We start from the raw sequence: 16,942 nt of genomic DNA on the forward strand, positions 1-16,942 counted from the left end.
TCTCGTTTAGAAAATCAAAAATTGTTTCCATAGTTCAACAATAACAATATAGCTTTGCATAACTACTAACACTGTGATTTTTTTAAAAGATATTTACAGATAATTGAGTCTGAATATATTCTCATAGGATGGATTGAAATAAAGATAAATACAGTCATAAGGTCTTTTTTCCCATGGAACTTCTATCTTCACCTAAAAAATATGTTCAGATACGTTAGTATATTGCATACATTGTCAAATCACAATTACTTAGAAAACATATATTTTCAACATGACTAAATTGTTCTTTTTGATGAAATGTAAAATTACAAACAACCGTCTCGGAAAGTTTAACTAGATTCATTCATTTTCCCACTAAGATACATGTATATATTTATATTAAAGATTATTTGTATGATTATCTCAATTTCTTTTTTTATTCAAACGTGTTAAAATAACTATACTATGCAAAAATGTTCACATAATCTGGAACCAATTGATAATCGTCTCTTAACGACGTTCGATCCTGATATTTAAAGTCTTAAACTTTTTTTGCCAAGTATACATGTATTATTAGTTTCTACATACATAGCTTAATTAAAATTCAAATTAAAAAAATGGGGGTCAATATGCTTCTTTTAGCGCTACAGTACATTTAATATGACCTTTCTGCACTGAAATTTGTGTCTTAATTAAAAATTACACCTTCGACGTTTTCCCTCCAATATTTTTATCCAATTAAAGCATGAAACAAAATGAACTCTAAGTCTGTTTAATAAAAGACACTTAAAAACTGTGACTAAGAAAAAGTTTCAAATTGCTTCGCATAATTAATTATTTGACCTTTCTGCACTAATAAAATGTTATTTTTAAGGCATTGAAAATATAATAAGCAAGAAAATTATTTTTAAGTCTTAAACTTTTTCTGATTTTAAGCAAATAGGTCAAAGTTATCTTGAATATTTAGAAAAGAACATCAAAAGTGGGGGTATATGATGTACATTTTCAGATATTACTAAAAAAGTGTGATTTTTACTTTAAAATTGGCTAAATTTTCCCCCGGATTTTCAAAAATATTAGCTATATTTGTCACACTTTGTTGATAGAATTCATAAAAAATAATTTAATAGATATTTCAGAACCAGCATAACATATTTCACTGCAAAAAACAGCTTTGTGTGCAACCAGCATGGAAAAATAGGCATCCAAAATTAACAGTACTGTTCTAGTTCAAATAGAAAAAACTGACCATTTTCGTCTAAAAAACCTTCCGCCACAAAATATAGTCCCTAGCTTAATTCTACTTGAATGGAATTTAATCGCGGTTTTTTCATTGAATATAGTTTAATTTGCATTGTAGAATTCAGTTTTACTGTTAGAACCTAAAAATGATGCTTAATTTTATGAAAAGAGGACCTGCGCGAAATACGCTCAAAATATCAGGATCGAACGTCCCTAAGGATTGGTGGACGTTCTTATAGAACTGGATTGGAATAAATTGACGTCAATGTTTGTGTAGTATACAGGCAATATCATGAGCAGACAGTAGTTTATTTTGCGGGCAAGTGTACCATAGATAATAGGTAATTTAAAATACCTTTTTATTCACGAAACCTTTGGGGGTTCTCATATACGTGTTTTCCATTGTACCGATCTAAACTCTGGTAAGTATGCCTATAAACATGTTAATTAAAATAAAAAGTTATCTGCAGTAATAAATTTTATATCGTATATTATTTCAGAGAGAGAGAGATTCAGAGTTTAAATTTCATTTTTCTTTACTTTGTTTTACCTTCTGGGTATATCTGAAACATTTGAAATGAAATAATGAACAATAAACCATGTCAAGGTTTGAAAAATATACACAAATCACATGTCACCATTACTTGTACTCGTATATCAAATATGTTCCTAAATTCCGATGGATATTTACCAGTTAGCTCCTCATAATGATTTTCATTCTCTTCTTGTGTTGATTCTTCTTTCCCCTCTCTGTAATTAAAATGTTCATTGCCAGTATCTTGAATGCACTGCCTGGAATGCTATGTTGAGTTTAAAAATGTTAAAAATGCATCCTTTTGAAAATTTGAAGATATAAAATTATTGTTTTTCTAATAAATAAGTCAGTTAATCTTGAGTGGGAGAATAAGTGAAACCAATCAAATTCATATCACCATATGTAAAAGAATAAAGCAAATCTTTTCATTATTATAGTTACCTTTTTAAGAATACTGGATTTTTTTTTTGTTCGTTAAAAGACCTTCAGACTCAATATTGACTCAAGAAAATGCTGCTAAATAATGGAATAATGAAATAGGAATTCAAAAAGCTTTCACGAGAAAAATAATGACCTATTCAATATAAATAATGATCTCAGAATAATGAAATCTTAATCATAGTTCCTTTTACGGTGAAATTGATGCATAAGATAAAAACAGTTCAAGAAAAATACAACATATTGTTTTTTATATGTGCACTACTTTATATAACCACACATAATACGATAAAGTGTCATCAAATTAGACTTAAAGTTTGAATGTGCACAAGGGTCCGTGAAATACTTCACAATTCAAATTTCTTAAATTATTTTGACTTTTTCAATGTCAGTTTATGAGTTCAAAATTCTTGATTTCAAAAATTCAAACTGATCTGGTATATTTAAATAATAATTTAATATTTTAGTCGAATATAGGTTAAATGAAAAAAATACTTCTCATGTTTTTAAATTATATTACATGTATAGCTGTACATGTAGATATTTGAAGTAATATATTGTTTGGAATGTAGAGGGGATTAATTTTTGCACTGGATGGCGATTTTATAGTTTGGACAACAAAAAGAATGAGATTTGGGGATTTTGAAAGGAAAATACAGATGTGAACTTTCATTATTTAACTGAAACGTCAGATGCAGAACGTATACATGTATCAATTTCCATTTACAAGCACAGAGAATAAATACCTAAGAGATTACATGCATGCTGCATATTGATAATTATTACAAGAATACATCTGAGTAGTAGTAAATTAAACAAATTGAGATTAGAAACAGTAATCCCGATCAAAAGTCCAATAAACCAATACAAAAAAAAGGAGAGAGCAAATACGGACCTCCAAAACACCGGAGTTGGGATCAGATAAAGCATTACTTCCTAACATGATTGATGAATAAAAAAGGACTTCTGTTTGATACATACTTGTTTCTCCTTCTAAATTCTACAAAAAACAACATTTAATAATTATGTTTCATATGTTTAGAACTTAAAAATAAATTAAATTTATCACTGAAAAATCTTTGATAAAAGGTATTTGAATCATTTTTAGTAATTGCTCATGTCAATGGAAAAATTACCTATCATGCAGGAACATTTATAGCGACGAACTATGACGATAGCAAGGACAACCATTGTAGTGAACACTAGAGATCCACCAAAGCTCCCGATCGCAATCTTAACTTCATAACTGAGAGCTTCTGTCGATGGCGCTTCAGGTAAATATAGAACTACAAATAATATTGTGATAATTATGTCTAGGAAAGCTTAATTACTGTATATAAATATATATCATCTATCAAAAGTCTTAGAGGTCGGAATTAATCACTTAGATAGTTTGATTGATTGATTGTTGTTTAACATCCCTCTCGAGAATTTTTCACTCATATGGAGACGCCACCACTTGCCGGTGGAGGGCTACAAATTTTGTCCTATGCTCGGCACTTAGGGCCTTTGAGCAGTGAGGATTCTTTTTCGTGCCAGCAACTACTGCGACACGGGCCCTCGGAAGGAGTGGTCACCAGGTCCCGCAGTGGGATTCGAATCCGCGACGTAAGGATTGACTCCTTACTTCGCGACTTTATAGCTCTAACCACTGCGACACGCGGGCGACTCACTAAGATAGAAGAAATACCTGAAAAAGCTCAATATATCTTGAAACCTTTAGAAGCTTTACATTAATTATAGATATGGGGGCATGAATGTTTATGCATTTACATGTATATTTGAGGGCGTGTGTGTGAGGGTGTGTTTAAGGGGTTCAAGTGTATAAGTTTAATTGCATGTCTTCTAACATTAAAAGAAGGACATGGAGATTGATAGAACAATATCTAATAATAGATATTTATGAAGTTTTCGTAGAATGTAGCAATTTGAACCAACAAGTACTCTTAAGTTATTGTTGTTTAATTAAAAGATACGAAACATAATTTTGATATACTTGAAACATTTTTTATTCAAAAGAATGTTATTTTTGCGTTTTTTTCCGTAAGAATTCGTGATAATTGTGTATTGGCTATCTTGCAAAATCGAGTGTCGCAAAAATTTAGTGATACACAGTATTTCAACAGAAAATTTTTTCACAAAGTTTACATTCATTGCAAAATTCAAGTCTTTCAAGTTGTTTTTACTAAAGCAACAATATTAGTTATTCAAAAATCGTCTGAAAATATACCTGCCATTGTTGTACAGCTGGTTCTGTTTGATTTTGTGATACCATGCATATTTTTAGCAGAAACATAAAACTCATAAAATTTGGATGGTTGAAGATATCCTATGTAAGTTTCGTGAATAATATTAGATCCCCTATCTGGAATAGGACTTGACCAGCCTGATTCAAAGCCGTCATTCAATGAAGTGACGGTAAATGTTTGTTTGGAACCCCCATTAAAAGATGATGTCCATCGTATCTTTGCCTGTGTTACCAAACATGATGCTTCAATGTCTCGTGGTTTACTTGGTTTCCCTATAACATTCATTTAAAATATCTTTAACATAGATTGATATTTACAGCTTTTCAAACTTGTCATGAAATTAAAAAAAAACATTTAAAAACAGTCTAAATATCAACATTTAATTTAGAAATTGTATCTTAAGCTTTATAATTTAATATGACCTACATACAAAAAAAAACTTTGACATAGCATATGCCACAGAGATACCTGAAATTTTTAGAAAATGTTGATTATCATTTTTCACTCTGGCCAATTTTTCAAGCTTGTCCAAAACTTCACCAGATAACTCTCATATTTTGAGAAATTTTCGTATTAATTGTTTTTTAATACTTACATCGAGGTATTACTTCGATAAAAATTCTAGAAATCCCAAATGAATTCATAATTTCTAAAACATAGATTCCAAAATCACTTTGTAGCACTGTCTTCTTGGTATAAGAAATTGTGAAATTATTTATGGCATTCCTGAATATAAAACGAGCCATATTAGTGTTTGTAGTTCCATTTATATACTTCAGTACATACTGAGGCTCCGGGTATGCAATTATAGTTGTTGAAAATTCAATTCCTATTTCATCTGCAATTCCCAAGGTAATATTGCGATGTTCATGTGGTTTACCTACAAAAATTCATAATTAATGATACTAGGGTTAAACAAGTATCTACAATTAAGCATTATAACTATTTTAATATCAGAAAAAGATGTTGCACATGTATGTAACATACATTTTATTTTAAGTCTATTTTCTTCAAAATTTTGTTTAAAAAACTAATCTGAAATTTACAGTTGACAATTAATTCCACCGTAAATGTGGCATTAATGTGCATTCCGTTACTGGCTATAAGGGTAAAGTTCTTTGTATCTGTACACAAGGCCTTCTCTATCGTTAACGTAGCAGTTTCCACTGATGTCTCCACTTTCAGTAACTCTGCTCCACTATACCAGGAGACATTGGACAGTGGATTACTGCTGATCGCGAAGGATAATGCTATTTTTTGACTTTCATTCACAATAAAACGTGATGTTTCCTCTATACTAGGTGGATCTAAAAAAAAATAAATAAGATACTGAAGTTTATATTCAAAAGTATATCAAAGTATGAAATTGACGCCAATCAATTCTGAAAAAAGAAATCAGAAAAATGTTGTTTTTTTTAATCTCCAAGAGAAGAGTATAGCAGAATTGGTAGTTGATTAAAAACGTCAACATTGATTGTTGTGAAATGTTACTAAAACTTACAAAGAACATCCACATGCATTGACTGATTGGCCACACCCATGTAACTTTCATTGATGTAGTTTTCTGCAATACATATATATGTACCAGAACTGTTTCTCTGAATGTTAAGAAGCTGTAGTATAGCTCCGTCTTTTCTATACAGGGGATCATCAAGCTTGGTCCAGTAGACAATAAAAAAACTTGGATTCCCAGCCATCACATTGCAGTTGACTGCGAGATTAGCGCCCTCTATTACCCTCTGTTCGTCAGGTGCGTGCACTAACGGTGGATCTGCGACCCATAAGTTAATCATTGAAACATCTTAAAATCTTAAAAATTTAAGTATGTAAGTTTATGTCTTATATAGTTTTAAAGAGTAGCCATGCATTATTTTACAACTGGAACATGTGAGATCGAATCGAATATTAAAACTTACAGAGAACATTAACGGTCATTATTTGACTACTCGACCCTTTCCCAAGACTATTGTAGTAGTTTTCTGCCGTACACCCATAGGTACCAGAACTGCTCCTTTGTATTCTAGATATAGTGAATCTTTTCCCATTAAATCTAAAGCTAGGGTCGTCTGTCTTTGTCCAGAAGATTACAGAGGATCTTGGGTATCCAGCCGTCACATTACAAGTGAGTGAGAGGTTTTCTCCCTCTAGTATAGTTTGATTATTCAGAGAGGACACAGACGGTTCATCTGAAAGAAGATATTTAATTTACACATGTATTTCATATTCTTAATATAAGCTTACACTTACATAGCTGCATTATAAAAGAGGATTAAATATGCCACTAATTACTGTTTTTAAATTTCATATGTACACTTCCTTCAATTTGAAACCATTAAGTTATTTAAGTTTAATGTGAAATGATATAGTTTAGGTTTTCATGATATACATATTCTGGTGTTACATAAATTAAAGCAAGTGTAGTAAAAAAAAAAAGGCAAATTGATCATATTTCTTTTTCCCTCTTATTATTGTAAAAAGTGATGTCATGGATTTTGTTTATTTTTTAATTTTGTTATGGCACTTTTCTATGTAAGTGAAAGCCAGTTAAATGTAGACATAGAATAAATATTTTTAATGACATAGTAGAAAACGAACAGTATTCAGATTCAAAGTCCTCAAATCCTCTGAGTTCCTTGTCATTTTCCTAAAAAAAAAACAGAAAAACTCCGTGCACACTTTCAGTGTGTAAATTATGGCATAGGAATTACTATGAAGTACGTTAGTCAGAATTTGGCCTATTAAAATAGGTTTTAAAAAATAAAATGAAAAAATAGAATTTATTGTTACAAACAAAGAAGATTTGTAAAATCTTTTCTGCTTCGAGATGGCGAGTAAATAACAAAATTATTCAAAGGTGGTATAGCGGCTTAGTAAAAATAATTAGTTCCAGAACATGCAGTTTTGGAGGCTGCTACCCTGTTCGTGCCTTTTAATGAATAAGGATCAGAAAATCCTAGATCATGGTCAAACCAACTCATATAAATCATATAAAAGTCAGGTAAGCAAAGACTACTTTGATATATAAGTTTATTATACTTTTTGTTAAATACTAAAATTTGATTGGTTTAAACAACGCAAACATTAGTATTCCTAATTCTTTACATAAATAGAAGACAAAGTTTTGTCAGAGGGTATACGAATATGTACTAAAATTTTTTTGCTTGCTTTAAGATTACCAAAGATTCTTCAGAAAACTTAAAAAGCATTGTTTTAATGTAACTAGTAATTTTTCAATTAATTTGACTGTTCAGTGAATATTTCAAGCTCATTAGTAAATACCGTATCGGTATAGGAATGGAAATGACAATTGGTAAATGATACTACGTCGTAGATAAATCCAAAATATCGAGTTGATAATCCAAAATATCGAGTTGATAATCCAAAATATCGAGTTGATGCCCACATCAAGTGTTTCGTTTTTTTACGCATAAGATTTTGGATAAAATCTGCTTCATGTGGATATAAAGATATGCATGTTAATATTGGGACGCATTTGAGACCCATGGAAATTCCAGTAGATTGTTGGAGGACCTGTTCTCTAAAAACTACGAAGATATTTTCAATCAGAAACTCAAGCATCTCTATTATGTTTATTGTAAACCTCAGAGTACTTGTGTGTGCAATCAAAATGTTTTAACGAGAGATTTTGGTTAATGAACAATGACAAGGTAAGTCAATTTATGAGTTCCGCTTTTATTGAAATAGCAGCTGTTTATGATAAAGAATGGACTTTGATTTATCACAGAACATTCTTTATTTTTAAGTTATGTAAATATTATGATTGATTTGAAGTAATCTTTGAAGAACCGAAAGCCACTCACGTGGTTTGTTCATAAGTTATATAAGTGTATAACTATTTGAATAGTCAAATATTAAAGTGTTAACTTACATAAAACTTTAACATGAATATACTGCCTAGACGTCTTTTTGTCGCCATTGCTGTAGAAGTTTTCTGCGTTGCATTTGTAGATACCCGAACTATTTCTCAATGCGTGAAGAAGTTCCATTGTTGTTCCATTCTGTTTAAAGGAGTCATCGCTTAACTTTTCCCAAAACACAACAGAAGTAGCATTCTTATCAGCTGCGCCACAGTTTACAGAAAGATTTGTATTCTCAACTACAAAGTGGTATCCATCTAAATTTGGAGGCACATACGGTGGTCCTAGGCCTGCAAAAGAGTGCATCATCATAAGTATAAATTTCATACAAAATTAGAATATTTATGTAGTTAAATTGTATGGTGGTTGATAAAGTCAAAATAAATTTAATTCATATCAGTGATGTGTATCAAGGAATCGACACATAGTATACATTTCTGAACATCGATAATATGCTTCACAAAATATATGTTTAATTTTCAAAATGAACAATTGTTTAAAAAAGCAGATGCAACTATTATAATTACTGGTCTCAGTCATTTGTATTTTGATAATCCAAAATTTAACCTAGAAGGTTTCCGGCTTTTTTTATGCTTATCCTGAATATTTGCTAAATAATAAAGCCGTGAACATTCCAAGTACAAATACTTTGAATCGCGAATTGACAGAATATGTATATTTATTGTCAAACTTTGTTTTTAAGAACTACAGTGCAGTACTAATACTTATCTATGATTTTCTCTTTAACTTTGCTTGGTCTTTTTCTATGGAAGCACAAAAACTTTGTTTTCTTACTTTATAATTTCGTTTTTCTTTAATTTATAATTTCGTTTTTTTTTTGTTTGAACTATACAAGTCTTCTGTAACTTTCGTTTTGGTATCTTAAGGTATCTGACAAATAATAATCTCAGACTCAATAGATCTAAATGCATAAAAGATATATATTGGCTGAATACTCAATATATTTAGAAATGGTTTTCATGTCAATAGAAAAAATTGATAATTTTTCGAGTGAGACAATTTGGAAATTTTTATGCGCCCGAATCGATTTATTCGGGGCGTAAATTGATTTTGTCTTGTCTGTCTGTTTGTCTGTCTGTCTGTTGTCAACTTTAACCTTCGCCATAACTTTTAAACCGAGAGAAATACAGACTTTATATCTGGTATGCATACTCCACTAATTAAGTTCTTGCAAATGACACAAAGTTCATTGACCTTTCGACCTTGATTGAGACCTTTATGCTAAAAATAGCTTTTTCAAACTTTAACCATTTCTTTTGAACCATAGGAGATAGAGTCTTCATATTTAATATGCCTACTCCACTAATTAGGTTCATTCAAATGACACTAGAACCAATGACCTTGTGACCTTGACTCTAACCTATATGCTATAAATAGCCTCTTAGAACTTTGTTGACACCGGGCACATAGTGTTTCACACATCTTGTTTTTAGATGCTATATGCAATAGACAATTCAAGTTTATGGGAAACATCACTATTTTGTGTAATATAATAAAGGGTCGACTTTTGAAACCTATCCGTACACACTCCAATTTCATCTGATTTCTTTTCATATATAATTTGATTTGCCCTCTTTGGAAAAAGTCCCAAAATAACAAGCACCCTTTTCGAATTACAACAGTGATAATACTTTCACTACACTCTTTCAGATACACGCATGTGGTGTTTTTTTTTTATATTTCATAATTATATTATTGATAAATACGTCCTTTTGTTTTTTGGCTTGTCAAAATTTGTGGAGGCTGGTTCCTTACTTAAAATTGTTTCTACACACCTAACATTCATATGATAAGTTCAAGGGTTCACAGTGAGTACTAATTTTCGGTGTTAGGTGAATTACATGTATATTTAATCATGATGTACCTGGATTTATGAACTAAAGTCTAGCTTATAACAGAAAATCATACCATTCTTCATGTATCATGCAACAACCATATCCGAACAGATGATAAGACCACTGCGTAAGACGTAAAAAAGAGTTGAGTAATGAGGGCCTTTTAGCAAAATAACCGTAATTTTTTATCATCCTCCTCCATTAGACTCCCAGGAAGAAAATTAAAATGTTGAAAACTTATTTCTATATTATTAGTACTATGGGTTAAAAATTTATTTATGAAACAAGTGCCTGTGATGCCAATGCATCGACAATTGTTCACTCTTTAAAAGGTTTTACTTAGTAGTCATTTTTACTTGAAATAACAAAGATAAGTAATATATAACTACTAAGCATTTACTTACTTACTTAATTACTGAAATATATGTCAATTACTTAATTCAAATGTTTTCCTTCATTTTTTGCATTTTTAAGAATTGTTTAACTTAGACTCTAAAAAAGTTTAGCTTAGTAATTTATATTTACTTATATTTGTGTATATAAGCAATAGAGTATTACTTAGTCTTTACTTACATTTTACCACAATTTTTTTTCATTGTATTTAATTGGTTTACTTAAAACAATAAATTATTAACTGAATTAAGGATAATTCAGAGCAGTTGCAGTACAAATTACTTAAATATGGTAGTCTATTTTATATTATTATAACAGTAACTTGAACCGATGGGTCGTATCACGTTGAGTTGACAACCGCAGATCATCAGATCTAAGGAGACGCAAAGCGTCGAGTTTTATCTGATGATCCGCGCCTGTCAACGAGACGTGATGCAGCTCTTAACGAGGCCAATTCCACTTGACAATTGGAAACAATAACGTCACAATTAAAATGACGTCAAATTGCGCTTAAATATTCTGTTGATCTTGCATACCTGGAAGTTCTATAGACTGTGCATATTGAGAGCTGGCTCATTCTGGCATTTCTATTATTTACATCAGGGTTTTTTAAAATTAATAATAACTTGTAGAACATAATTTATTTTGAGGTATAAATTTCTAGGTACAGGTTCATTAATTTTATCTTGTTTTATTTCACTTAATGAGTTAGAAAAAACAAACAAACACTGCAACCAAATTGAAACGTAAACGATTTTAGTCTTTCTCCTTTAACATGTTGAAGTACGGAAGCCCGTTGGTGCCACGTATGAAAAATATTTCATCTGGCGGCCGCCACTTATTTTTTTGTAGAAGTAAATTTTCTGATGAGAGAGAAAAAGTGGTCATTATGACCTTAACCATGTTAACAGGGTTTTAAAGCTAGTCAACGAAATTTTATCTATGAGGTATTTTTTTTTTTTTTCTTATTTTAGGAAAAGCTTCATCTAAGAAAATTGTACTATAATTAAAATCACTGCAATAAAATAATCACAAATGCCATTATTTATCACCTGTTGATTAATTATTAACAAATTGATATCAAATTGAGGAATCTAAACTTTATATGTGAAAGTTTATAAAAGGTTAGTACTTATATCAAATTTTATAACCATTGCACCGTGAAACTAAAAGTATGTTTTTAATCTGATAGGTATTACCTATTGACCCTGTGCAGCCAACAAACAATAAACATGCCATCTTACCAGTAATGAAGAAGTCAAGAAAACTTTAATTGGACTGATGGGTAAGAAGCCCAGCCCTTGGATATTAAATGTATATTGAGAAATGAAGAAATGCAGGTAGAAAAAAGACCAAAGCTATAAGCTGTTCTTTATATTTATTTTAAACAGTAGCTGGTGTTTATAATGTAATTAAGATCGATAAAATAGTCTTCTCATTGTGCATGCTGTTAGTAAAACTTCATATAACTCTGTTCAAATACTTAATATTGTTGGTTTTTTTGCCACCACTTGAATAAATTTCTTTTATATTTATTATGTAAAAATACCATCTTATTTTTTTCATGATGAATTTGTGGCTGAATAATTTAAACTTTTTCCATATGCTGTTCTCTTTGTTTGTCAAAAGATAGGATTCAATGCATTGGTCATGAAGATACAATGTAATGTGTAAATTTTTAAATCCTTCAATTAAATGTTTTGCTCCTTATAATGTAATAAATTTTATATAACATTACACATTGTTTATATATGCATGGTGTTGTAAATTGTATAACTATACATGTACGTATGCATAATGTAGCTGTACTTTCAGCCATTTGGATATCTATATAAGATATTGATTAATAATTTTTTTAAATAAAATTACAAAGCTGTTTCTTCTCCGTGATCGGGAGGTCGTGAGTTCTTATCTCGGCCGCAACTGACCTAGTCGTTAAAATTGGTAGCAACTGTTCCTTCGCCATGCGCTCGCCACTTTGAAGTGAAAGTTGCGGGTTCTTCGGATGAGACCTTAAAAACCGAGACGCCGTGTCAGCGGCAGGCGTTGGCACGATAAAGATCCCTCACTGCTCAATGGCCCTGAGTGCCGAGTAAAGGTCAAAATTTGAAGCCCTTCACCGGTGTAACGTTGAATATTGACCCGAGTTGAAAATTGACCCGGGGGTCATTTTTCGACGTTGAATATTGAACCGGGGTCATTTTTCAACGTTGAATATTGAGACCAAAAGTCGTTGAATTTATACCCGGGGCCATTTTTCAACAGCTTGATTTTTTTTTTCTTACACCTGATGACGTCAACAAGTTGAAAATTGACCCTGTTGAATTTTGACCCCACCTCAAAGTTTGAACATTTTTTTTTAGCTGGGAAGTTGTTTTACGGGATTTATCAGTATCACTTTATTTATATTTCGGTTTCAATTTTTTTCCCTTTTCAAGAATAATAGAAATAAACATACAGTATCACCCCGTGTATACATGTACATTTTGAACAGTGCACGGTTTTAGTTATCTTCAAGCATGACACCTTTATTTTTGACAATACTTTCCAAAATCCATGGCATCCATAAATAACTACAAAACAACAAATAGGGCATAAAATCTTAAAAATCTGCAATCTAGAAAGTAGCCCTATATATATTTATCAGATGGGTGGAACATCCCATCTAGTCAAATTCAGTATAAAAATAACAAAATTCATAGCCTAAAAATTAGAATGAAACACATCGACCAAAATGATTCCAATGATAGGTTATATTTGTGAAAAGAGCAATATAGTGACCATAGCATGTAATTAATGCTGACTTTAAATAACTTGTTGAAATCCCTGTAACAATTAACTTATTTGTCAGTAGACTGTCTCGGCTTGATCGCTTTCGGACCATAACCTTGAGAATGAGATTATTCTTATTCTAAAACATTCTTATTCTATAGAATGCGATTCCTATTTGATTACTTGTTATTTCTATTCCATTATTTGTAATTTGTATTCGATAAATTGCTATTCCAATTACAGGAAATGTGACAATATGATTCATATATCATAAAATTTACATATTTTTTTTCTCGAAAACACGCGTTTCCTATTCGATGTCTATTAGGGATCAGCATAAATTAAGCTGTTGCTGTTTAATATTAAATAAACGTGTTTCATTTTATACATTGGTGGAGTAATTATAGTGGATTTAGTTATTAAGAATGCTAATTTAATTATTTGATTATGTCTCGTATCAATTTTTGACAAAGATATCCAATATGTTTTAATATAAAGTACATGTAGATCCTAACTGAAGACTTCAAGGCATTGTTACGTCTCATCAATTACGGAACATTAAAAAATATTATTACAAGTTGTGGTAATTTTTTTTTCAGAAACATCAAGTCATATTCTATATTATCTTTAATTGAGAAATCAATACTATTTCTGTTTTTACAAAAGATTATCTCCATTTTAACACTTGTTCTATGAGAAAACCAGGCGGTAGGGGGGGGGGGGGGCGATGTCACTCACTTTAATGACATTTTCTAAAATGACTCCTGCAATATAGCATATGATCACAAGAAAAAAAACATGAAGTCAATATGCATTTCAGATTCTATAAATAGTAACTCAAGTCTTTATGCTGTTATATACTTAATCATGTGATCAAGTCAGAGAGCTTAGAATAAAAGGTGATATCACCTTTTCGTGCTAAATAGGTGCTATCACCTATTTGAATAAGTGGTATAACCTATTCGAAAAGGTGATATTACCTTTTTGAGTTTCTTACAACAGTCATTAATGAATGATCCCTATAATATATAGATTACCACTGGAACCAAGAAAATTAGGACTACCCAGTTTTCATGCGTTTTCTACGATTTTCTTGTTGTTTGCATGATATATAAGTGAAATAAATTAATATGTAAGCAAAAAAAAAACTACAGCTGTTCGAAGGGAAAAGGTGATATCACCCAATCGAATAGGCGATATCACCAATTCCAATAAGTGATATCACTTTTCGAATTGGTGGTATCACAAATTCAAATCAAATAGGTGATATCATCTATTGGAACAGATAATATCACTTATTCAAATAGGGGATATAACTTTTTCCAGTAAATACCAAAACGGGGCCTCATACCTAAGAATTAAGTCACAGTAGTGAAAACCCAATCATAAATATGTGTTTTTATGCTGTTGAATTTTGAACCGGTTTCATGATCAAAATTCCACGACCCGGCTCAGTTTTCAACGGATTGGGGTCTAAATTCAACACCTTTGGTCTCAGTATTCAACGTTGAAAAATGACCCCCGGGTCAATTTTCAACCCGGGTCAAAATTCAACGTTACACCGGCATACGGTGACGTCTCCATATGAGTGAAAAATTCTCGAGAGAGACGTTAAACAGTATACAATGATGATCAATCAATCAATCAAAGATGTTTCTTTACATAACTATTTCATTTACTTAGTAGGCTTTTAAGTAATAATATTCTAGATTTTAATAACTTTCAAGTATTGCATTACTAAGTAATAATTCATAAAATTTAGTAAATAGAAAGCATATCATCTCTAAATTAAGTAATATTATTTTACCAAAAATGATATGTTCATTCACTAAGTAATATGATTCCTATTGTTTAAGTAATTCTATGGATACTTAGATAATCATTTTATATTAAGTAAATGAATTCCTTAACCTTCATCACCTGCGTACGGAGTATATATATCTCAGTTGATTCGATACGCAAGAGCATGCTCTACGTATGAACAATTTCTAAAATGAGGTAAATTATTGACAAGCAAGTTGACGAAACAAGAATATCAGCAGTCTCGTTTAAAGTCATCAATTCGTAAGTTCTATGGTCGATACAATGTCCTTGTCAGCAAATATAGTTTATCACTGAGTCAAATGCTGACTGACGTTTTTCATACCAATCGTTAGTCAATTATTTATACACTGAATTGACGACGGATTTTTTCCGTTATTTCCTGATCATGACAACGAGCATACGGCGGGTGTGACCGGTCGGCAGGGAATTCTCACTCCTCCATGGCACCTGATCCCATCTCTTATGTTTTGGGGGTCCGTGTTTGCTCTGCTCTTATTTTGTATTGTTTTATGGACTTTGAGATTGTATACTGTTCGTTATCTCCATATCCTTCTTCATCTTTATTACTAATTATGTTTACAATCACTAACCATGATAGTCATTTACCTGCTATTCTGACTAAATGGATTACTAATCATGTATAGTTCTTCTTAATCTATTATCTTATTTTAAAAACTTTTAAGAGTGTTGGATTATGTGCAAAACTGGAACAGACCATTATCAGTAGATTATCCAATGTTTCATATTATCGATTTCCATGGCACACCCATCAAAGTAGACAAAAATTCCCTATATTTCCATTTCATCGTGAAATATTGTAAATTCAAATTTCAAAAATGTTGTTTCATAGATTTAAACAAGCCAAATCAAAAAATTTGGTCTCCTGCTTTCGGTGGCTTTGTGGGTAAGATGTCACCTTTTATGTCATATTGTGTTATAAATGAACGCCTTTTCATATATCAATCAGACGTTTTCACCATATTTAATTTTTCTTGAAAGTTAGGTCAATTGTGACGGTCAGGACAAGCGCTCAGAAATTAGAGCGTACTCAGAAATATCTTGTCACTGGATATGCACATGTCAAACATGAAAGCCTTATCTTTTTTCTGGAAACTGGTCAAACTTCAAGGTCACTAGATCAAAACTCAAAGTGTATTTAGAAAGGTCATAACAACAGTAATACACATAGTCTCTTGTTTTAGTAGATCAGGGACAAGGTAACAGGATCAATACATAATGTATTTAGAAAAGACTCACCACAGGTAATAAAAATATTAATATGAAAACCCTATGATTCAAACGGGATAAGGGTTAAAGTTTTTAAAAAGTAGGTCAAACTTCAAATTCAACGTCACGACGTCAAAATAATACTTTATTTAGAAAGGTCGTGCCACAGGTAATACACATGTTTCATATGAAATTCCATTTCTTTTCGTTCAAAAGTTATGGCCAATTCGATGTACATAATATTTATTGTTTTAAGTAGTCAAACTTCAAAGTAAATATCACAGGGTCAAAGATCATAATGTATTTAGACAAGTCTTGTCACAGGTAATATACATGTGTAATATGAAAGACATATCTCTTCTCATTTAAAAGTTATGACCAACTTAAAGTTTTTGTGACGGACTGACAGATTGAGAGACCGACCGTCGAATGAGATTGAATGTCCCCTCGCTTTTGCAAATGCGGAGTACAATAACACAAGACCTCATCTGTCAATCTGGAAAACATGTGATCTGAGGTATAATGTGACTGCCCAGTTCAATTCGAATT

The 16,942-nt window shown here is 31.3% G+C and overlaps 1 protein-coding gene across 1 annotated transcript in view; it reads right to left on the reverse strand.

Annotated features, from left to right (window-relative positions):
* LOC134265101 (uncharacterized) overlaps nucleotides 1-16,942 on the reverse strand; it is a 33,670-nt gene that overhangs the window by 11,057 nt on the left and 5,671 nt on the right. Inside the window, exons 3-12 of the mRNA XM_062747339.1 lie at nucleotides 8,333-8,611; nucleotides 6,360-6,629; nucleotides 5,945-6,214; nucleotides 5,490-5,750; nucleotides 5,039-5,323; nucleotides 4,425-4,715; nucleotides 3,331-3,480; nucleotides 3,176-3,194; nucleotides 1,866-1,971; nucleotides 1,772-1,784 (exon numbers count right to left, since the gene is read on the reverse strand). Of these exons, the coding sequence (XP_062603323.1) occupies nucleotides 1,772-1,784; nucleotides 1,866-1,971; nucleotides 3,176-3,194; nucleotides 3,331-3,480; nucleotides 4,425-4,715; nucleotides 5,039-5,323; nucleotides 5,490-5,750; nucleotides 5,945-6,214; nucleotides 6,360-6,629; nucleotides 8,333-8,611 (1,944 nt within the window). The remainder of the gene's footprint in view (nucleotides 1-1,771; nucleotides 1,785-1,865; nucleotides 1,972-3,175; nucleotides 3,195-3,330; nucleotides 3,481-4,424; nucleotides 4,716-5,038; nucleotides 5,324-5,489; nucleotides 5,751-5,944; nucleotides 6,215-6,359; nucleotides 6,630-8,332; nucleotides 8,612-16,942) is intronic.

The sequence above is a fragment of the Saccostrea cucullata genome, unplaced genomic scaffold (genome assembly GCF_032062105.1).
Source record: "Saccostrea cucullata isolate Sc308-1 unplaced genomic scaffold, CSIRO_AGI_Scuc_v1 ctg2349, whole genome shotgun sequence".
NCBI lineage: Eukaryota > Metazoa > Mollusca > Bivalvia > Ostreida > Ostreidae > Saccostrea > Saccostrea cuccullata.